The 23471-nt window shown below is 39.3% G+C and overlaps 1 protein-coding gene across 3 annotated transcripts in view; it reads left to right on the top strand.

Moving 5' to 3' along the window:
* The window catches only part of RHOBTB1 (Rho related BTB domain containing 1), a 76535-nt gene that overhangs the window by 29694 nt on the left and 23370 nt on the right, over positions 1–23471 (top strand). For all 3 annotated transcript variants that reach the window (XM_023546978.2, XM_023546977.2, XM_003409281.4), the window contains exons 2-4: positions 5105–5306; positions 5658–5761; positions 22722–22907. In XM_023546978.2, the coding sequence (XP_023402746.1) occupies positions 5115–5306; positions 5658–5761; positions 22722–22907 (482 nt within the window). In that variant the 5' untranslated portion in view covers positions 5105–5114. The remainder of the gene's footprint in view (positions 1–5104; positions 5307–5657; positions 5762–22721; positions 22908–23471) is intronic.

Here is a 23471-nt window from a genome sequence, read left to right as displayed (position 1 = left end):
TAGCATCTTCATATCTCTCTCTGAGCTTCTGCCTCCCTCTGCCACATTTAAAGGACCTTATGATTATATTGGAAACCCTGGTGGTGAAGTGGTTAAGTGCTACAGCTGCTAAACAAAGGGTCGGCAGTTCACATCCGCCACTTGCACCTTGGAAACTCTATGGAGCAGCTCTACTCTGTCCTATAGGGTCGCTATGAGTCGGAATCGACTCGACGGCACTGGGTTTGGGGTTTGGGTTTTGTGATTATATTGGGCCCAACCAGATAATCCGTGATAATCTTTTTATATAGAGGTCAGCTGATTAGCAACCTTAATTCCATCTGCAACCCTAATTCCCACTTGGCAAGTAACAACATATTCACAGATTCCAGGGATTAGGACATGGACGTCTTTGGAGGAGCCATTACTCTGCCTTCCACATAGATAGTGCAAGAAGTCAAGGGTGATGGTGAGTAGAAAAGTAGGAGTGAATCATCAATTCATAGGTGGAAAACAGCGACCCAAGGGTAGCATATAATCTGAGGGGAAAAAAAATTGAGGAATCAAGGTTCTGGAGCATTGTCTAAGGTATAATGAGTATGTTTCAGTTAACTATTGCTGCATAACAAACCATCCCAAAATTTGGTCTTTAAAACAACAATGATTTATTATTTCTCCTGATTCTGTGAATTGGCTGGGTGATCCCTCTGCTGGTTTTGCCTGGTCTCACTCATAAGGCATTTCAGCTGAAGGGTTAGCTGAGTTAGAAAAGCCAAGGTTGCCTCACTTAAATTAGCTGGCATTTAGTAATGGCACTCAGCTGGGCCGCCTCAGTTGTCCTCAACATGAATTCTCATCCTCTGCTAGGCTAGACTGGCTTCCTTACATGGTGGCCTCAAGGCAGCGTTCCCACAGGATAAAGGTGGAAGCTACAAGGCTTCCTGAGGTCTAGAGTCCAGAACTCACACAGCATCACTTCTACCACATTCTATCGGGCCAAGCAGTAAAAAGGTTTGCTCACATTCAAGAGAAGGGGAAGTAGATTTCACCTCCTGGTGGGAATTACTGGAGTGGTCATACTTCTTCTAGTACAAGTTGTAAAGATAGAAGGTTTTGTTCTGAAACTGAGATTTTGAAATTTGAGATTTCAGAGGTAAAATGTTTCAAGATGACAACAATATTCAGCATGTGGCCAAAAGTTTGAATGTCTCAAGTAGAGTGTGGGTGAAGACCACTGATATTGAAGAGGTAAAGAAATTTTAAGGCTAGGGTGTTGGATGCATCATCCTCGTGGACACAGACAAGAAGCCTGTGAGTCTGCAGTGAAGAGAGTGAAGTAATAATGGTGGAGACAGGTATGGGGCAATTCAAGGGGATGGGGCAGTTTTGTACCCAGCAGGTTATAATTACAGTGTTTTAAGTCAGCCTTGTAGATTGTGGATACCCAGGTACCCAGAGCAGTAGCTACCCTGAAGCACCTCATCAAGTCCTTCACTTCTCAACTTCTACAGGTCTTGATCACTTGCCAGTTTTCAAATAAACTACTGCTTCTGACTTCCAGATAGCTGGCAGGTAGATTCTTCAGGTGGCATTTTTAACTGTCAGCATCCACGCCCTGAGAATTCATCAAAAGTATGAAATGAAATTCAAGTTGGTTTTTTATGAAAAGATTACAAAGCTATCATAAAAACAGGCTACCAGTGGCTTTTTTTTTTTTTTTTCCTAAGTTTTCTTCTATAACTTCCTCCTCTCTTCAGGTTTGTGTCTAAATGTGAAAGAGTATTCTCATAGATCAGGAGTTATGGTAGCAAAATTTATTAGCAGAGCTAAGTGGATAGTATTTATTACTCTCATTCTAGGTAAATAAAAATCAGAATCAGATAGTCATTATCCAGATGGCCCTAAGAGCGCATTCAACCATTAAGAGTTTGAGATATGAATAAATGAGAGCCTGTTTTTTTTGTAATAAGTTGAGAGGGATAGAAATGCATATTTTTATAATTGCCACCATAATTTAATATTTATTTATGTATAATAGATGAATAATTGACTTACAACAATACAAATGTAGCGTGAGTTTACATCCTTGGCTGTGACTTCATACTCTTAAAATGCTTTTTAGGTTATCACAAAATTTCTACTCCAGATAAAAGAGTTTCAGTATGTGGAAGTTCTTTAAACTCTTCCTGGAAATTCCATATCTAGAGTGAGTGATCTGGACTGTGAATGTTTATTTCTGCCCTGACACGTTATTCCTTTGCACAAGGTTCAGCACCTTTGGCAGTCACTTTAGTTTTCAGCAGATTGCAAGGGATTAGAGGACCCAACGCTGTTATTCTCACCTTTGACACAGAAATTCTTTTTAGGACACTGCATGAGATTTGTCTATAAATAACAAGTGAATTCAGTAAAAGTTTCCCAGTAATCCCACCAATCTCCATGGTTCAAATCATTTGTGTGATTTCTCTTTAGAGGCTGGTACTAGTTGGCAAGCCAACAAGAAAACCAATCCTATATTTTTTGTGTCATCTCAATTTTGGCTAAGTCTAAACACTCCCCCAAATTGCAGAGATTGACTCTGTATGACTTTTATCTGACTTAAAAAAAAAAAAAATTCACATTATCAAAAGAGTAAGGGCTTCCACCACTTAGGACATTTGAAACATGCCTTGGGTTCTAGGGGTGTGATGATCCAAACAGAACCTGTTTTTCTGACACAGTTGACCCCATGGGTAATATCCCCCAAAATTTGTCAAAAAAGTGTTAAGAAGTATTACCCTTTTTATTCTGGAGTTTAGTAATGATCCCACATTTTCAATTCCATTATCTTTCGGTTAACTTTGGCCCTCTCCCCCTGCCCCAGAACTTTTTCTGCTTTCTTTGCATACGGTCGTCTAGCTTTGCTCCATCATGTATTTATGTTCTTTGATTTTCAATGTTACCCTTTAATTAGCTCTACTAAAATGTATCCTTTTTACAGATCTTTATGATTCTTTGGTTTATGATGCAAATTTTGTATTTAATTCTGGCTTCCCACTGGACTCAATTTTGTTGACATCATGATTATGAGTTTGAAGCCGTCAGTTTGCAGGTACTGCAATGGTGGCTTAAAGCATAAATTTGCTTAATCTTCACAACAACCTTCTGAGATGGGTATTTTTATTCCTACTTAACAGATGAGGAAGCTTAGGCTCAGAAAGGGCAAATAACTTGCCCGAAGTCGTAAGACTGGAGAGATGGGGAACTGGGATTCAAACTTAAGTCCATCTAAAGTAGGGTTTCTCAACCTCAGCAGTGTGACATTTTGGGCCAGATCTTTGTTGTTGGTGAGGGGAGGGAGGCCTGTCGTGTGCATTATAAGATGTTTAGCCACATCCTTGGCCTCTACCGACTAGATGCCAGTAGCACCCACCGTCTCCAAGTTGTGACAGCCAAAAAATGTCTCCTGGCATTGCCAAATGTTCCTTGGGGGATATTTGAGAACCACTAAAAAAAATTTTTTTTAATCTAATGCCAGACATATACACACACACAAAGTTATGTTGTTGCCATATTATACTATTAAATGGGGAACTAATAAAACTATAGAATTTTAAGGCTGAATTTTAAAAGATCAATTTTAGGAGTCCTCACATCTGGCTCTACATCAGAATTACTTAAAGATTTATAAATACTCTTTCCCCACCCAAAACCTTCAGAGTCAGCATTTGCCAGGTGGAAGACAGGTATCTGTATAGTTTATATTTCTCTACCCTTTAGGAACCGCAGATCAAATCCTAACCTAACTACATGTCTATTCCTTGAATCACTTCACTCCATTCCTGCCAAATTGTTCTCCAGCCTCGGATTTAACACCTCCTGTGAGCGCATCATAGGGGACAACCCCATACCCTTCACTTTTAGAGACAATTCCATGATCAGATAATCCTGCAGAAAAACTTTCTTCTTAATATTCTTCCTTATATCTCTCCATCTATGCCCTTAACCTCATATTACCCAAATGATTGTTTTTCTCAAATCAGTTGAATTAAACACTTACTGCGTCCCAACCATGTGTTAGGCCCTACTCTGAACAATTTCTTCACTGTGGCCATTAAAATCATTATCAACTCTTTAAAAATGACCGTGTAACCAGTTTCCTCAGTTTGAAAATAGATTTCCCCTAAAGGGCAATTACCGTACCTTAAAAACTTAAGCTTAATGAATTTGTTGGTCTCCCCCCAGCTGCTAAGTAAAGAGCATGCTCCCCAGTTCGGGAGGTTCCTGTCCCCAAGGGAGGAGAGCTGTGGCAGCTTTCCCTCCTCCTCTTAACCCCTCATCAGCAACCTGCTTTAAGCCTTTTTTAATGGTTGGTTCAGGAAGATTCCAAAGTAGTTCCTCATCCTGGTAATATTCACCCTTTGCTGTGTGCTCCAGATTTCTTGATGAAAATAAAGAAGGAAAGAGAATAAAAAAAAAAAATTTAATTATTTCTTTGAAGTGAGTCCTCTTGAAAATAATCTTTTTAAATCCTCCCTCCATTGATTGGTATATCAAAATTCAGATTTAATTTACTCTTCTTTAATGTCAGGTAGTTCTTTCAAGCTTGCACTTTTGTTTCTCCTCCAAGTCAGCAATTCACCACAGTAGTTTACAACCTGTAGAACACTAATATTGGGACACAGATATTGGGACATTGGAAGATTGTGATGGCATGGATGCTGGGGCTGCCAAGGCATCTTGTGACAGAATGTCTAAAGTTAAACCTGCAGGTTACCAGTTCTGTCAGCATGCCCACATGAGTAGCCAGTGAGCTGTAACTGGGTGCCAGCTGTCCTAACTCTGCCCAGACTCATCTCCAGTAGGCAGGTTTGTGTTTAGAGAAAACCATGGAGAAAATAACATGTTAACCAGAATAAAACATCTGGGGGGGTCAAAATAACAATCCGATGTTTTTGTGCTTGTGTGAGATATAAAAAGAAACCCTGAGTTTCAGTCAGGCTTAGTACGTACGTCCAGACTTCTTGCTTGTGCTCAGGCACCTCTAAAGAAGCGGCTGCACCGAGGGGAAACTGAGCCCCTCACGTCCTCCTTTGTTCTGGAAAGCCTGGGTGTCTTTAATGTGATGTCTACTGTCTTCTGACAGAGTTTTATAAATGGACGCTGACATGGACTACGAAAGGCCCAACGTTGAAACTATCAAGTGTGTGGTCGTGGGCGACAACGCTGTGGGGAAGACGCGTCTGATCTGTGCCAGAGCGTGTAACACGACGCTAACGCAGTATCAGCTGCTGGCCACCCATGTTCCGACTGTGTGGGCGATTGACCAGTACCGGGTCTGCCAGGAGGTAAGATAGATGGGGTTCCTTTGGATTCCTAAGGGCACCTGATGCTGCTGCCAGTCTGATTGAAAAAACAAAAAAAGTAACTCCCATTCAAAACAGAACTATCCTTTTTAGTGCCACAAGATAAAACCCAAGCAAAATGCAAACTTGAGGGCATTGTTATGTTATCCTGAATGAGGGCTTGGGTCATGTGATTGCAGGAGAGAATTAAGATTCAGTTTAAGTCCTGTTAATGGAATGAGAAAACTAAATGCAAGTGAGTCAAGTGGGCATTGAGGGGTGCCCTCTGGAACATTCCTCTCATAGGGGAGCCTCTGATTAACACTGAGCATGGCTTCTCTGTCTCTCCTGCAGGTCTTGGAGCGTTCCCGGGATGTTGTTGATGAAGTGAGCGTTTCTCTCCGGCTCTGGGATACCTTTGGCGATCATCACAATGACAGGCGTTTTGCGTATGGCAGGTAAACCGAGTCTAGTGCAGTTGAGCTTGAGTTCAGTTTCTTTTCTAAAGCCAGCATCTGGTTGACAAATCAACAAAAACCACATAATAGGGCCTTGAAATGTGATGAGTTCTGCACTGTGTCTAAGAAAAGAAAAAACAACAAGCTTGGAAAACATTGTTTCCTGATGTCAAGAAAAGCAGAGTTGGCCCTGCCACACTGTTCCTCCCAGGAAGTACCTTATTAAAAAAAAACAGGGCTCGTTTCAGCTGGGGAGCTTGCTAAATGGAGGATTCTGTCATGCCCTCAAGACTTGGGGCTGCTTCACTTGCTGTTCTCCTGAATAATACTTCCTTTGCCTTCTGTTAAAATGTTTCATTTTAGCACTTGGCAGCTCCACTTCAGGTCTCTTTGGTCTTTTCGTAACTATATTAGCAGAGTCTGATGTTATTTGCTTTTGGCTTTGTTTTATCTGAAAAGCCTATTATTTTTATTTGAAGGTCATTTTTAAAAAGAAAGAAAAATATCTCTGAAGTCCTTCACAAGGCATATTTCCAAAACGAACTGAAGCACTAATGTCTATTTTTCATTTAAAAAGAAATAGAGAAAAAATCCAGTAAAGGGAGGATTAATCTACAAGGGCACTAATGTGGGTATCATGGTCAAAGTACCTTAAAATATTTAAGCAAATTCTTGTTACCATGACTTAGACTCTCAGCGAATGTGTTATAGCTATTGAAATCTACATGAGATTTTCTTACTCTCTAATTGCAAATATGTTTTTAACACATTTCATTTTAAATTTAGGTATCATGGGTTAGTTGCTACTTGTTAACATCAAACATTGTATTACCTCTGCCCCCAGTATTAAATTACTCTACATACATGAGTTATTCCTTAGTGTTAAGATAAGCACTTGAAAGCACCTCCATTTTTTCAAGCCAGTAGTTCCCTTAAGCTTCTGCAGAGACTTTTACTGACATTTATTCAAGTGTTTTAACATACTGACAAAACTCTGAAAAGGTTCTGTGATTCAGACCATTTCGTTTAAAGGGATTTAGGAAGAGACATATGAAATAAAATATCATTTTAATGTCCCTTTGGTAACAAGGATATTTGAACTTAATATTTAGCATCATAGATACTACTTCTCTGGAATTTCTTTTCTTTCCATGATGCCCTTGATTCTCCCTCTTCTTCGTTAGACTTTGTTTTCTCTTTTCTCCAATTTTCTACATATACAAAATAGAAATAAGTGACCCTGCTGGTAAGTATCATGCAGTCAGGTTTGTAGTATCAATGGGTTAAAGAAAGCATAGCACAATGATGACTTTAAGTGAGGTATGGATGGATGCAATAGATTTCAAAGAGCTTTTTGTACCCCTACTTCTAAAAAGATAAGAAAATGATGAGCCTGATGTTGAGCTTACTGAGATATTTGGGTTCCGACTCTACTGACTATTTCAACAGCTGAATGATCGTTGCCACTTGAAATATACGCATTTGAAATAATAAATTTTAATTTGGTCCCACAACGTAAAGCTTGTAAGGGCTGCTTCATTATCACATGAGTTTCCGCTTGGGATTTGGTCAATGACACGATGGCCTATATAGATCTAATTATTGACAGACATTCATACTGGGCCTGGTCCAGTTCCCTGACATATCTGGAGTCATTTTACAATAGGTCATGTCTGTGCTTGTTCACTCCCAACAAAAATAAGCTGCTCTTTCATGTGACACCATCAGTTCAAAGTCTATTGTTCTGCTCTCTTGTCTGTACTATTTGGTTCTATCAACCATAACCCGTTGCCCTTTTGAGGGAAACAGAAAGTGCTTCCCAAGCCACGTTTGAATCTCTGAGCAACACAGAGGGGCTTCAGAAAACATTCCCCTGTTTCTAGATGCATTTACCTTGGGCCTCACCTTCTGTGCATGCTGGTACCTTGTGTTTCCTCTGTGTTTTCCAGTCCGCCACAGCCTCCAGGCGTCCTGCCACAGACCTCTCTCCTGATAAAGGACAAAAACCAGTGCTGTCTGTCTTGGACTCCAGGATCTTTTTGAAACATAAAATATGTAATACTGTACTGATAAAGCACCATGTTTCCATTTTGTGGGAAGTCTGATAATAGTAGAAGTTTCTTTCACTCAGTATAGGGCTCTGAGCATTGCATTTCGTTGCTGCGAGAGGGCTGTTTAATTTCCTAGTGACTTTTATTTTTAGCTTCATATCATTTGTGAAGGAGAAAAAAATCATCATTATTGTTTCTAACAATTTGGTTTGCAAAACTGTTTTTTAACTGTTGCTTTTACTATACTTGGTGTGAATTTCAAGTCAGCGGGACATGGATAGACATAAACGTTGAGACATGTAGAATATATTCCCTATACTTGGAAAGGTATTCAGAACCGTTAGAAATAAATGATTTGATTCTTGCGGTGACAGTGAAAGAAACCAGATACATACTGTGCCTTTAGTTTCTCCTGCTGATTGGCACAAAGGTAGTTAATAAGTTACCCCTCGAACATTCCTTGGCGCGGATGAGCTCAAGTTTGGAGAGCAGACCTTGGAGAATGGGGCGGGGGGGGGGAGCAGTGCGTCAGTGGCTGGCAGGTCGCCAACTTGAACTTGCAAGTTCCCTGGGGTGGTATAATTGTAACCAGCATGTCATTGCTTTCTTCATGATTTGAAAGCAACTATTCAACCATTTTTCAGCCAACTAGAATAATAGCTCTAATTTTTCCAAGGCCTGATATGTGCCAGTCAACATAGTAGGCTGCTTTCCCAACATTAGTTCAGCTCATCCTCTTAGGAACCCTAGGAGGCAGAGGTCATCCCCATGTTACAGTTGGGTACAGTTGGGTCCTTTTACTACCATAATTGACCTAATAGTGAGTCTCAGAGGCAAATTCAAACCTAGCTCCACCTGATTGCTGGTTCCCACTCTGTCCACGTGCCAAGCTACCTCGACTTTATTTTCAACATGATGCAACTGAAGACCATCCATCAATGTGAGATGAGCTGATTTCTAAGTGCTCTTCCGTATTTGTGCAAAGGCTTAGAACTAGAAGAGACCTCAAAAGGTCCTTCCCAGGAAGGGGACTCATCCATCCAGCTAAGAAAAACTATTCATAGGTGTCCTTCTGTTTAGTAAAGATGAAAGGTAGCAGAAAAGCACCAACTTCTTAACACTTCACACATTTGAGACCCGTCAAACCCTCCCTTCTCTGAGTGAATGACTCTAGTTCTCTTGTAGCCTTTCCTCCCACCACCTACTTTCTACCCACTTTTGGATGAACTTTTGAAGCTCTTTACTGGATCTTTGAAAATGTCAAAAACAAAGCTGTTCAGAGTAACCGTGACTCTGATCAGCTGCTCTTTTTTGACTAGAAAAGAGCCACTTCTTAAAAGGATATCACTAAGCTCAAGACTTTTTCCCTGGAGCTAATATAAGAATGTTCACACGTAGGTACCTGGCAGTAAAAAATGTAAGCAAATAGGATCAACTGTGCCTTCACCGGACACCTGGGTCCGTCTGCCCCCCTCTTCTAGACACCAAAAACCAAAACCAAACCCCATTGCTCTCAGTCAATTCTGACTCATAGTGACCCTATAGGACAGAGCAGAAGTGCCCCATTGGGCTTCCAAGGCAGTAATCTTTATGGAAGCAGATAGCCACATCTTTCTCCAGAAGAGCAGCTGGTAGGTTTGAACTGCCGATCTTTCAGTCGGCAACTGAGTGCTTTAACCACTGCACCACCAGGGCTCCTTCCTCTAGACACAACCACATGTAAATAATTACAGATAAAGTTTATTATTTCCTTTCCTTGGAAACCTCCTTCACTGATCTGTCTGAGGGTCAGATAACCTTCAGACACCAAATAAAGCCTACGCTGCTGAGGATGGTGATAAAGCAGCTATGATTTAATCAGGACCCCTCTGAACCAGGCCTCTGCTTGGTGCTCTGCATATCCTGTCTCATTTCATTCTTGTGGTGACCCTGCAATGTAAGCTATAGTATCCTCATTTCACAGTTGAAGAAACAGGTACCGAAAGGGGCCAAGGTCAGACAGCAAGGAAGGAGTGGATCTGAACTTCCTCATTAGGTCTGTCTGACTCCGAAGCCCATATATTCCCACTCCTCCATGCTGTTGTGGCTGATGATGACGACTGATGACAAACTGACTTTAAAATTCCTCCTAGCAGAGCCTAACCCTGTCCTATGTGGAAACTGAAGACCAGCATTCACTATCACTAGCTGTAACATTCTGTTCTTTCTTTAAATCCTTTACTGGAGAGCAAATAACTTAATTCTTTTTATGCATTCATAAGTAGCCAAACATGAGACATCCATGTGAGCTTTTTGATAGCAACTGGCAACCTGGGTTTGCTGGATACTTTATAGAGCATGCTTTCCCCCAATTATTTAACTTAAAAAAATATGCAGAATCTCTGTGTTTGCCCTTACCCAACAGTTCCTGGGCATAGTTTCAGTCCAGTTGGAACCTGTTTATTATAGAGTTTATTCATATACACTAATTTTCTTAAAATTTTTAGCTCCTATGAGAAGTATAGTATAGCACGTTTTAAATGATAACATTAATCAGAGCTATTGTTTCTGTGTCTATTTAGATAAGATCAGCCCAGTTTCATGTTGAAGGCACATGTAATCAGATACGGCATGAATACACCCCATTTGAATGTTCAGTTGGAGCCCTTTAAAAAATTCAGGACTATGGGTGACCGATGTTTGTGTTTCAACCTGGGATTGGCTGTGCTCGTGGTTATTGGCAAGGGGAAAAGAAATGATGAATGTGTCTAGATAGATCATTTTGAATGAGCTCTTATTGACTGTTGCACACTCTAAATGCTGGGCCTGAAGTAACAGTCTCACGTTTGCATTTATCTTGACTTTTTTTTTTTAATATGGCTTTACAATATTATTCATCTCAATTACTGAGTTTTTTGGTACCTCCTTAAATTTTGCACTCAAGGCAAGTGCTTCACTGTCTTCCCCCAAGTCCTGGCCCTGATGGTGGACTTTATGAATGAATAGTAAAGCAACAAAGAGAAGAAAGTTAGTAATGTGTGTACTTTATAGAAAAGAAATCCAAATCAAACTTTTAAATGTGTGGTGCAAAGGGATCCAGGAGAAATTATTACACTGAGTCCTAAGTGCTTCTGGGCATAAAGAACTAAGAATTGCCCAGGTTATAGAAAACAGTAGAAAGACATAAGAAGGGCAGCTAGTTGATCAAGAGATGGGAAGAGTGCTCCCTAAGAGCCTAGACTAACACAGTTAGTTCTTATAGTTGAATATACCTAAGCATACTGGTTGAAATGCAAATTCCAGGACCCCAGAGATTCTGATATGAGAGTCAGTACCTGGAGAGTTATGAAGCCAGTTGTTCCTCTGGCCATGCTTTGATAAATGCTATCTTGGAATTATCATAACACTCTTTACCAAACCTCAGCCAAAAGGGAGGAATCCCCTGAAAATAGGGAGAGCTTTTGAGTGAAAGAAGCAAAACAAAATGGAGTATCCACTGTGTTAATCCATTCCTTTAAAATTCTAGAAAATGTAATCTAATCTGTAGTGACAGAGATTAGGTCAACAGGTAGAACTAGATTACAAAGGGACACAAGTTAACTTTTGGGATGATGGAAATGTCTGTTATCTTGATTATGATGATGGCTTTTTTATGGTGGCTGTATACATATCTCAAAACTTAGCAAATTGAACACTTTAAATATGCACAGCTTAATAATGTATTTCAATTATACTTCAATAAAATTAAAAAAAAAACTTTATGGGTAATCAAAGTAATCTGTGATGGGGGGTGACATTTTGCCTGATGGACAATATATCTTTTAGTTATATGTTGAACTTAAAATTAATTTTCATGGAAAACACATCATTGATGCGAACTTAGGAGAAAAAATAGGACCAGATCTTTAATAGCTGAATATGGGCAATGAGATGTTTATAGAATCCAAAGCTCAGGATGGAGCACCATCATTTTATCCCACAAAATCAGAGTGGTCCTTTTTCCCAGAGATTCCTCAGCTGTGTAAATTATTATCTGACCGAGTGGCCTATCTCTTTGGCTGTGGCTTTGTGTCTTTTTCTAAAAAGATAATATTTCACCAAGCGCTCTGTGATGGAGAATGCTCAGAATAGAGAATACCGTGTTCTGTGAACACTTTCTGTTTCTCCAGCAAATAGTGGCTATTTTGTTTTCAATAGTTGATTCTTCCTGAAACTGGAGAATACAATGGTAATCTCTTGAGAGTATGCAGATCACCATCTCCATTTTGTCCATGGTACCCTGGCCAGTCACCTTGGCTGGAAATTGGGTGCAGGGATGAGTGGTAGGGTGTGTCCTCTCATTTGGATGTGAATCCCCACTCATTTTTTTCTCCAGATTGAAACCGGGACAGCCTCTCCCCACCTCATCTCTTGCTCCAGACATAACAAAATATTAAGAGTTCCCTATTCTCTGTAGCCTCTAGGCCTACAGATATGCTTTACATACTCCTAGAAAGTACACCCTCCACCCTGCCTAACCACTTACCCTTTACCTAGCTAATCACTACTAATATTCTAAGAATTAGAACAAATGTCACATGCTCCCAGAAATCCCCTCTACACTCTGCCTACCCTCCTTAATACCTTTAGAATTCAGGTGAAGTGTCTTTCCTTTATGTTCCCATACAACATCTCTGTAAATCTCTTCTTGTGGCAGTGATCACATTTGAATGAAAATTGGCTCTTTAATCTTCCTAGAACTGCCCCATAGGGCTTTCTTGGCAGTAGTCTTTACAGAAGAAGATCTCTACTTCTTCTTCCCTTGGAGCAACTGGGTAGAGACTAAAGCCACCAACCTTTCAGTTGAGCACATAACCACTGTGCCACCAGAGCTCCTTTGGTCCATAAAAACCCTTTGCCATGGAGTCGATTTGAACTCTTAGCCACCCTATAGGACAGAGTAGAACTACCCCATAGGCTTTCCAAGGCTATAATCTTTACGGAAGCAGAATGCCACATCTTTCTCCTGCAGAGGTGCTGGTGGGTTCAAAATGCTGACCTTTTGGTTAGCAGCCAAGTGCTTAACCACTGTGCAAACAGGGTTCTTCCTTTGGTCCATACTCTCCGACCTTAATGAACAACTAGCTGAATGAATGACTCTATCAAGCAGTCTTTCATATGTGCCAGGTCTTCTAAGGCAGTTTCAAGGAAATATCATTATAAAAAAGTCTAAATTATTTTACTATGTTGAATTTCATATGTGCACATTTATAGTAGGAATAACAAATGATGTACTCAACTTGAAGATGATGAAGACAAAACATTGGCACCTAACCTTCCCTTCATAAATTAGTAAATGAAAAGATGAGCTGTTAGACTTGGAGGAAAGAGAGGGAGGCAAGATCAACCTCCCCCGCCTCCCACCCCTGCCCGAACCTCTCTCTCTTTTTTTTTTTCCAAGTTTTTGATTTGTACATTTTTAAATTTTTGTTATTTTCTTTTTGTGATGCTTTGTTTGGATGAGTGTCCTTAAACAGACAATTGCTTGTATTAATACAATGCTTTTCCAGTTCTAGGTTGTTTTTCCTCTGGGTATCACCTCCAAGAATTGTATATAAGACAATAATTATTTTAAAAAATATGTCTTTTTAATCCATTTATGCAAAAATGGGGGAATTGATCAGAACAACTGAAGGTAGATTAGTACTGGATTTCTACTGTGTGCTCACTCAGCACCAAAAATAAAACAAATCTATTAGAAAGGGTAAACATATACAAATAATTCAAAAAATTAAATCTGTGGTGGAAATTCTCATCTCTGCAAGGGTGATGTTCTATAAACTCCCAGCTAAAAATAAGCAGATGCATTTTATGGATTCTGTACTAAAGCATGCAAGCATAGGATCACAGTGAAGCTAAATTATTGTAGGACCCAGGAAATATGTCTATGCCATGCTCTGTGCCACCCCTGGCCTGCTTGCTGTTCCTGCTCTGAGCTGGTATTGGAACCCGAAGACAAAACATCAGAAGAGTTGGAATTTCTCTGCCTGACCCAACCCTGTCCCCAGGATGAAATTGTCCTTGGGAAGCAGCCATGCCAAATGAGATAGCTACAGGACTTAATCGATGGCTGGGACTCACACATGTTCCAGGACCTGGAAGGATTCTGGCTGCTGCCCAACCACTGATGGTATGGCTAGGAAAGAAGGCCCTTTGTGGTTCAGCCCCAGAAAAGCATTGATGGGCCCAAGAGAGGCCACAAGTATACAAATAATGAAGCCACGGAGGTGAGACCCTTGTGGGTAAAGAGAATAAGAGACGTATTGTTCGATACCTTAATGTCTTGGGTTCTGCCTTCCTTTTATTTTCTATTACTGCTTAATAATTGCAAGTCCGACAAGTCGGGTCAAATATTTTTTATTCAGTTGATGATGTTTCTATACTAGAACTTTCTGGTGGAGAAATATATTCTGGTCCGTACAATTTTCTCTTTCGAATTAAGTGGTAAGAAGGAAAAGACTGTTGAGTAATTCTACAGTGCCTTCCGAGTATAAATCTATTATCCACGCATGTTTCAGCATTTCCATATTAGTAAAGGATCCAACTGATATGCCAAAAGGAAAAGATTTTTTTTTTAGCGTGCTTTAGGTAAAAGTTTATAGAACAAACTAGGGTCTCATTAAACAGTTAGTACACATATTGTTTTTAGACATTAGTTACCAACCCCACAACATGTCAACACTCTCCACTTCTTGACCTTGGGTTCCCCATTACCAGCTTTCCTCTCCCCTGTGGCTTTCTAGTCCTTACCCCTGGGCTGGTGTGCCCCTCAAAAGGAGAAGATTTCATGATGAAAATTTTCTGCCATTCTTGTTAGCTGCATCAAACAAGATATAGCAGTGATTTTTGAATTCATGATCATATTTGTCTGACAATAATTGGCACTTTTTTTTTTTAATTGAATCTTCACAATAATCTTGTCCTGCAACCCATTGCTGTTAAGTCGATTCTGACTCATAGTGACCTTATGGGACAGAGTAGAACTGCCCCATAGGGTTTCCAAGACTGTAATCTTTACAGAAGCAAACTGCCACATCTTTCTCCTGCCTAACGGCAGGTGGGTTTGAACCACTGACCTTTCAATTATCAGCCAAGCTCCTTAACCACTGTACTGCCAGGGCTCCTTAATAATCTTGTCAGTAACCTTTTGTATTATCCACTCACTAGATTTCCAAAATGATCCCCCCAATTCCTCTACCTGCAGCCTAGAGAGTACAGTGAGAAGGACAGAGTACTGACTGGCAGAAAGATAAAGCAAATCAGCAAATTCTCTTTTAAACTCGTTACCTTGGAGATCTTTTTATTTTAGTGACTCTTTGGGTTGTTTTTTGGTTTATTTTAAAGAAGAAGATGGTCTATGAAATACAGTGGGCTTCCTTAAGCCTTAATTCTGTTGTAATTTACCCAAAATGAATCCTGACAGTAAGCAACCCATTTCTTTATATATCCTTTGCTTCTAGAGATATTTTGAAGATATCATTAATCCATCGTTATTCTGGTATTATGAAAGTATCCAACTAGATGTGTTAAACGGATTTTTTAGACAAGTAAAAAAAAAATTTTTTTTTTAATGTTAACTGGTTGACCTCTATATAACAGAGGTACTGTATGGCATATGGCAGTCTTTCAGCAAAAATAGTCTGAAGAAATACAATGGCTTACATTCTACTTTCATTCTTTTTAAAACTCCAGCTGAACCTCTAACTGACTACTTTTGGCCTATATTCATTTCTTTTAGGCTTTAAAATATGTCTGCAGCTTTTACCCTGCAATATTTATAAGGCCTTTTCATTCAATAAATGTTAATTGAGGGCCTTTTTTGTTTTAGACACTGTGCTCCACACAATGGGAGAGGAACAAATAAATACAAATAGGACAAAATCCCTGCCCTTAGTAACTCACAGTATAGGGGTGGAAGACAGCAACATAAATAATCACAATTCTCAGTTATAAATGCTAAACAAAGATGTTAGCACCAGAACAGGGAAGAAAGCTGTCTGGGCCAAAAACCTTAGCATTATTCTTTATTCCTGTCCATCATATCCTACATCGGGTCCATCAGCAAACCCTAATTGGCTTTGCTTTTAATATATACAAAATGCGGTCACTTCACACTACCTGCACTGCTTCCGGCCAGAGAGAAGTAATGGCCATCTCTCCCTGGATTGTTACCTCTTAATGAGCCCACTGCTTCTTTCAGCAGTGGGATGATGCTGTTAAAACATAAGTTATGTCATGTCATTCTTCTGCTCAAAAACCCCTAATGGTCTCCCAGCTGACTCAGGGCAAGAGCCAGGCACTAGGGAAGGCCTCCATGATCTAGCCCTGCATTGTCTCTCAGATCTCAGTGCCTGCTGATTTCTCTCTCGCCAACTCCACTCCAACAGCATGGTCTCTTCCCTCAAGGAGCCATCCCAGGCTTGCTCCTGCCTCAGGGCCTTTGCTCTATTTCCCCTTCCACTGAGTTCTTCTCCCAGATATCAACATGCCAGATATCAGCATATTAGTGTCACTTCCTTCAAAACTTTACTCAGATCTCACCTTCTCAGTGCGGCCCTCCTTTGTTGTTGTTATTAGGTTGTTAGTCCGTTTCAGAGTAGAACTGCCCGATAGGGTTTCCAAGGAGCGGCTGATGGATTTGAGCTGCTGACCTTTTGATTAGCACCCGAGCTCTTAACCACTACGCCACCAGAGTTTCTTTTTCATCAGAAGCATCTGCTCCCCACTATTCCGTGTCCCCCTTCTCTGCTTTATTTTCTGTTCAGCACTTATTGTTACCTAAAAATACTACGTATTTTACTTACTTTTCTAGTTTATTGTCTCTCTCCTCCACTAGAATGTAAGAATGATGAGGACAGCAGTGTGTATGTCCTTCACTAATCGCTGTATCCCCAGTATCTAGAAGAGTTCCTGGTATAGAGGAGGTTGTCAGTTACTCTTTGTGGAAAAATTGATTGATATTGAATATGACTTTGACAGGTCCTTGTATCTTTACCAATTCAAAGAGGTTTGCTAAGAAGCCTGGGTAAACTCCCTTTCTTATCATGGTAAAATGATCTTGCTGGCTCACACAGCCTGGTCTCAAAACAGTCAGGGAGGTTAATCCCAGAGCCCTCCTAGCAGGTATTCTGGTTGGCACAGAGCCTTTCTTCTGTCTACAGCTAGTCTTGCCCTCAGGAGAACATATTAGCAATGTAGGAAGGAAGTTCCTCAGGCATTTAGCTTCAGGGAAACCTGAAGAGAAATGAGTAAGGAGAGTAGAGTTGTGAGGGAATTTATTACCACAATTTCACCTTCCCCTGTTAAGCAAGGCTCCTTTATGTCAGTGCTTCCTCCATTCATTGACCAGAAGTTAAATGAGATTGCTTAAGCAATTTCTTTTCTTAAATTACTGTGCTTCCCCCAATTTCATGAGCATTTGACTTTTTCAGATGATTGTATAAGGTGTAAGAATATACTAAAGGGTACATAGATTGCCACCTTTAGAAAATGGTTTATCAAATGAAAAATAGCTTGTTTTATCGATTGATAATCCTACAACCTTCAATTTAGGGCCATGGCTCCCTGTGATAATTCCACTGTGAGGGTAGAGCCAACCATTTTTAAAACTTGAGTATTACCTGTCTCAGGGTTTGGTGGCATTGGTGGGATGTTGATGATGCTGTCTTGCACTTAGGAACATGTATTGCTTTGAGCCCATTTTTGGTGGGAGGGGGAAGACTGGTTTAGAATGTTTTTTCCTACTAAACATGCAGTTGAGGGCTTGGACGAAATAGCTGCGCATGCTAATCACTCCCAAATCTGGATATATTTCAGGCTGTTTTGACAGTTTCCCCCCATAACATCTGTACTTAAGAAGCCTCACTGCTCTTGGTAAAGTATGGACTTGATTTCTCCGCTCACATCCAGGGCACTGCATGGTACTGCCCTGCTCTCCCCAGATCCCCTCCCAGGCACTCCCCTGCAGGCCTCTCCATCTTCCATGAGTATGAACTTACACAGCCATTCATCTCCAGGTGGTTATGTTCACCATTACTGACAGCTCGCTCCACATCTCATACACACTGGGCTGCTCCCCTACTAAAATTTTCCAAAGCCACGTGTTACACATCCCTTTTTCTCTGCCATGCTACCAGCTGTTTTGTGCTGTTTTGATCTGTCTGTTTGCATAGCACTGTCAGACTATATGCATGAAAGATGTGTTGTCAACATGAATGGTTTTGAAAATGTTTTCTTGTACTTTACAAAGAGCCTTCTTTGGTTATCAAGGAAGAGAAGGAAGCTTGAAGTCCCAAAGGCCAGGAGTCATTGCCAGAGGGGACTTGTGCACGTTGACAAAGAAGCCCATTTAAATGTGACTGTGATCTGTACCAATATAAATATTGTGAGAAACCCTACTAAAAAAAAATGAAATAACTATAATAGGAGGCAATGGTGACATATATAGAGGCAAACCAAAAACCAAGCCCATTACCTTCAAGTCGATTCCGACTCACAGAGACCCTATAGGACAGTAGAACTGCCCCATAGAGTTTCCAAGGAGCACGTGGTGGATTCAAACTGCTGGCCCTTGGGTTAGCAGTCGTAGCTCTTAACCACTATGCCACCAGGGTTTCCTATAGAGAGGTAGGACCCTACTAAAGAACAAAAGGCTTAAAAGTACAAATGTACACTAAAAGGAGATACTGCCCAGCAAAACTTAGGAAAATACTATTATTAACTCCCTCTGGGTCACCAAGTGTTACTCCAGCAAGGGACCCAACCAGGATTGGGGACATTGGAGAAGGGCATTTGGCTCTCCCACTCACAGCTATCTGGAGGGATGGGTGGAATCCTTTCCATCCTTTTCAATGACCATAAAATTGGCCTACAGTATAAAGGATACTGTAGGAATATTCTTTTATTTAACAGATGAGAAAACCCAGGGCCCACAGTCCCTTAGCTGGACAATGATGGCAAGGTGGATGAGACTGGTAAAGGGAAAACAGACTAAGAAGATGCAAGAACTTTTGTGATAAGGAAAAGTTTAGAAAATTCATTCCAAAAAACTAACTTTTGATACTCTTTACTTACCCTTTTTCAGCTGCTTCTTCAAAGGATGAATTTGATATTTCAGATTGGAAAAACAATTCAGCTTCTGGCTTTTCCTCTAATCTTTTCCTACCACGTTTGCTATATTTGACTGTAAATTATGAAGACAGCCTTTGGGAATGTGTGTGGCATTTGCTGTTACAAAGTCTAGCTCAGGCCAAGATATGTGGGTTAGACGCACTTCTTCACAATTTTTTGCTTGTATCCTTCAACAAAGGTTTTGGTCCCAATGTTGCATATACCCCTTATGTTATCCAAATATCTTTGCCAGTCTTCCACCTGCTATCTTTGACCAATGTTCTTCTTGAAAAAGAACTGAAAAAAGATGCTATTTTTTGTTCGTTTAATATCCGAAGAAAAGCTAATACATCTGAGGTTGGCTTTATCAGATCAAGCATTTGGTTTCTCTTTGATCCCCTCCACCTACGATGAAATTGGAGATTGCTAATTGTTTCCAACACAGCCGTTCACTTTGGACTCTTTTTACTTAACTAATCAAAACATTATTTCATGTGAAATTTTTAGATTGATTTTTCACGTTATGAATGAGAAATCACATTTTTCCCTAAAAAAAAAGAAAATCATATATATGTATATATAAAAATCCCAAACTTCTTTCTACTTCCTCTTATTTAAGTTCTGGAATTTGGAGTTTTATCAACTCTGTGCTTTGCCTCTGCATTCTCAAATTCTCGTGCTTTCTACTCCAAATAGCTGTAGGACTCGACTTAAATCCCATCAGATTCTTTTTACAGGTGAAATAGGACCCCTGAGGTCAATTCTAAACTAATCCTGCTGCTTAATATGTGAGTGTCCTCACCACACTCCCCTTCCCAATTATTTTTAACTTCACTCTTTGAAGTTAAAAAAATTGCAACAGAGCCATAGAAGTAGCAATACTAAAACTTGCCTTTCTTTTTTTATCATTCATAGGAATGGCATTTTTAAGCACGAGCTGATGTCAGACATTGAACAGTCTCCACACAGGAATGCATGTTTTGATTAAAAGTTATTTAATGTCTCTAGCTCCTTAGAATCCTGCCCACAGCTGGAAATATTCTTAGCTGCAGATCTTGCGCCTTCTTTGACTGCATAGAAAAACTGGCTCAAAATCTAGAGGAAATAAATGGCATTCTCAAAATACTTACGTGATTATATGGTGTTTATACCACAGAAGATATTAATGTATTGAAAATGGGGAATTATAAAAGAATATTGAGATAAGGTGTGTATCTTTCTATAGTTCCATCACTACATCCATTGATTCTCAGCATTTTTGTGAAAATCACGTCTAGGGTACCATATTCATTATGTTGGGACTAAAGAATAGGAATATATGTAATCTGTTTTCATAATTTACGTTTGTAGTTAGATCAACAGGGGCTAAACCAAAGCCATTTAAGCAAGTTGGTAGTCATATAATCTTATTTTTTAAATCCGCTTTCAATGTGAAATGGGGCAAATTCTCATAGCGCCTCAATAAACATTTTAAAAAAGGAAAAAAAAACTTTATTTCAAGGATCCAAATAGAATTTCAACTCAGTAAGTTATTTTAGCTTTGGACAATGGTAGTATTGCTACAAGCGCAGGCTCTCCTCTTTAACTAGCATCCTTTTGAGGCCAAACATTTACAGAGCATTGAATTATTTTTTCTAGCTTTCCGGCATTTCAGGCATTTAGATATTGATGCAACATAGAAGTTAGGCCCTCTGGAAACCACATTATGTGCTGTCATTGTCACAAGATTCCATTTTTTCCAGCCCCCAAGGTCCTGTCTGTACTTGTTTACAGGTCATCTGGATAGTAACTAGTATATGTTCAATGGCTTGAGTGTTATGGTAACCTTGGCAACCGAGCTAGCTCTGATTTCGAAAGCTGGCATGCTGTATCAAAATTAGATAACAGAATTGACGTTTAGCTACATGTCTGTCATATAAATTACGCTCTGAGAATGATTTCCTTTATAACCATTTGCTTTCCTATGGAAATAGAAGGTGCCAATTACAGTAATTTTATACACATACATACTACTCCACATTTAGATGCTGGGTACATTTCCTCAATTTATTTCTTTATGGTATTGAACCTCAGATACTGTCATACTATTCTCACTATACCAAAATTCATGGTGGCTTTGTTTTATGATCAGGACAAAGCTTCATCAGATACTGGGTATAAATAGGATTATGAATAATAGAAAACTCAGCCCGTAAGAAAATGTAAAATTCAAAGCATTCTTGGCTTTACTGGATACTGTCATTTATGCTGATAGAAAGTAAAACAGCACAGAATATTCCACTAACTAAATCAGAATCCCAAAGACAAGATGTGTTTCTCTTTCATTTATATATTTATGCACATTTTTACACATACTCTTCCAGTGTCCAAGAATCTTTGATAATTTTATTTCAAGGAGATTCTAAATATACAGAGTAATATATTCATCCACTTTGAGTCCTAGGACCTATTTTTATAATTTCGAAATATTTTTATCTTGGGATTTTTTTCCCATCTATTTGCTGTTGTCTGGTGCAGTTTTTCTTGTATATAAATTTAAAGGCTCAACTTGTGAATTACATTTAATATAAGCACCCTGCAGTTTTCTGCATTGCAAATGATTATTTTTAGAAATTTTATGGTTGCCTAGATATATTTGTTTGTCTTCATTGATATGTAGGGGGAATAGCTCATTAATGATTTAAGAAAAAGGTGTTTTGATTCATCCACTTGATTCTTCTCATTATATGAACAATAAAGGCAATAAATTAACATCTAATAAAATTGTAAGAGTTTATTTCTGAATTTAGCTGCAAGATAGTCATCAGTCCTTGGGCATAGTTTTCCTATTCTTTATATTCTTCTGCCTCAATGTTTTGAAAGTCATCATTTAGGATATTTTAATAGAGCTGCAATTTATATGTTGTATTAAAGATACTGTTAGCAGCTATCCATGAAACACCATAATTGAGCAACTGTTTTATAATATAGTTCTTTGGCTTCTAGAATGGTAAGTTATTATGTAAAAAATAGAAAATCACTATGTCAAAACTGACTATAAAATTCTTTTCCCCGTATACCAGCAATGTATCGTATATAACGTTTGAGCGATCTGCTTCCAACATTTTGTCATCTTATGAGCTATCCATCTAACTCTTGCTTAGTTGTACATTAAATACTGCCTTCTTGCCTTATACCTAGTAAAGAGTCAGAATTCCTGCAAATTCAGGATTTTTCTTTTCGGAAACAGATAAGTGGTTTTGCTCTCTACATGTGTGCAGAGGCGGGAAGAAGGGCAGAAATCCTTCTGTGTATTTGCTGACCATGTACAGCAAATACTTCCATTACATTTCCAGTAATGTTTCAACTGTTTACTTTATCTCATTCGGTTGAGCCATCATCACTTTTATGTTTAAACTGGTAGAAGGTTTTTTTTATTATTTTCTTTTTTCTTGAAACTATTTCTTGTGATGAACAGAAATAGTTCAGCATGTTGTGGTTCCAGGACTGAGTCAAGTTTGGATAATCGTCTGTATTGTAAAATAACTTCATCTGAAACTTTTCAATGCGTATGCATTCTGCAGTGCAATATGGAAATGAACTAGTAGGTTGTGTTAGTGCTGGAATGTGGGGGCTTTCGGGCTGTTTGCATGACTCCAAGATGTTTTTTAATATCTGGTCTTTTTTTTTTTTTTTTAATAGTGATATGTTGTGGTATTAGATAGGGTGGGAAGAGGGGTAACATAATGGTTTTAAAAAAAAAGTTAACAAGTAATACAGCTTCCTTTGTGATTTTCTCTTAGGTCTGATGTTGTGGTTCTCTGTTTTTCAATCGCTAATCCCAATTCCCTAAATCATGTGAAAACCATGTGGTATCAAGAAATCAAGCACTTTTGCCCTCGCACACCTGTCGTTCTAGTTGGCTGTCAGCTAGATCTCCGCTATGCTGATCTTGAAGCTGTTAATCGAGCCAGACGCCCTTTAGCAAGGTAAGCCAAAGTACTTGGTGTTTAACTGTGCTGGCCAAATTAAAATGTAGAGGGAGCAGGTGTCTCTCTAGCCCGGCATTCTGTTCTTCAAGGGATCTGGGACCTCATCAATCAGGCATAAGCTTTAAGCTATTTAGTTAATTATGATGTGGTGTGTCCAGAATACTTCTCATTCTCATCTCACCTCTTAACATGGAAACCCGTTTTTGAAATCTGGTTGGCCAGTGCTTGAAATGAATTTTCTAATTATAAAATGGTATGTATGAAAAAGCTTTGAAATTTGCAAAGCATTAGACAAAATGCTAACTACTCATAATAATGTCATTCTGGAAATAGCAATTTTTATAATAAAGTTAACTAACTCTCAGAGTGACCAGCCACAATCCTTAGCCCCAGGATCATCAGGTTTATATAAGTATGCATATCCTAGTGTTCTTAATCTTCCTCATTTTCCTTAATCTATCCCAAGATGGCAGCGTCCAGTTTTTAAAAATCATTTGGGCCTGTATTTGCAAAAACACAACACTGCTATGTAAATGTCTCTAGTGGATATATTTTTACAGC

The sequence above is a fragment of the Loxodonta africana genome, chromosome 16 (assembly GCF_030014295.1).
Source record: "Loxodonta africana isolate mLoxAfr1 chromosome 16, mLoxAfr1.hap2, whole genome shotgun sequence".
Taxonomy (NCBI): Eukaryota; Metazoa; Chordata; class Mammalia; order Proboscidea; family Elephantidae; genus Loxodonta; species Loxodonta africana.
This window is presented reverse-complemented; position numbering and strand designations above follow the sequence as displayed.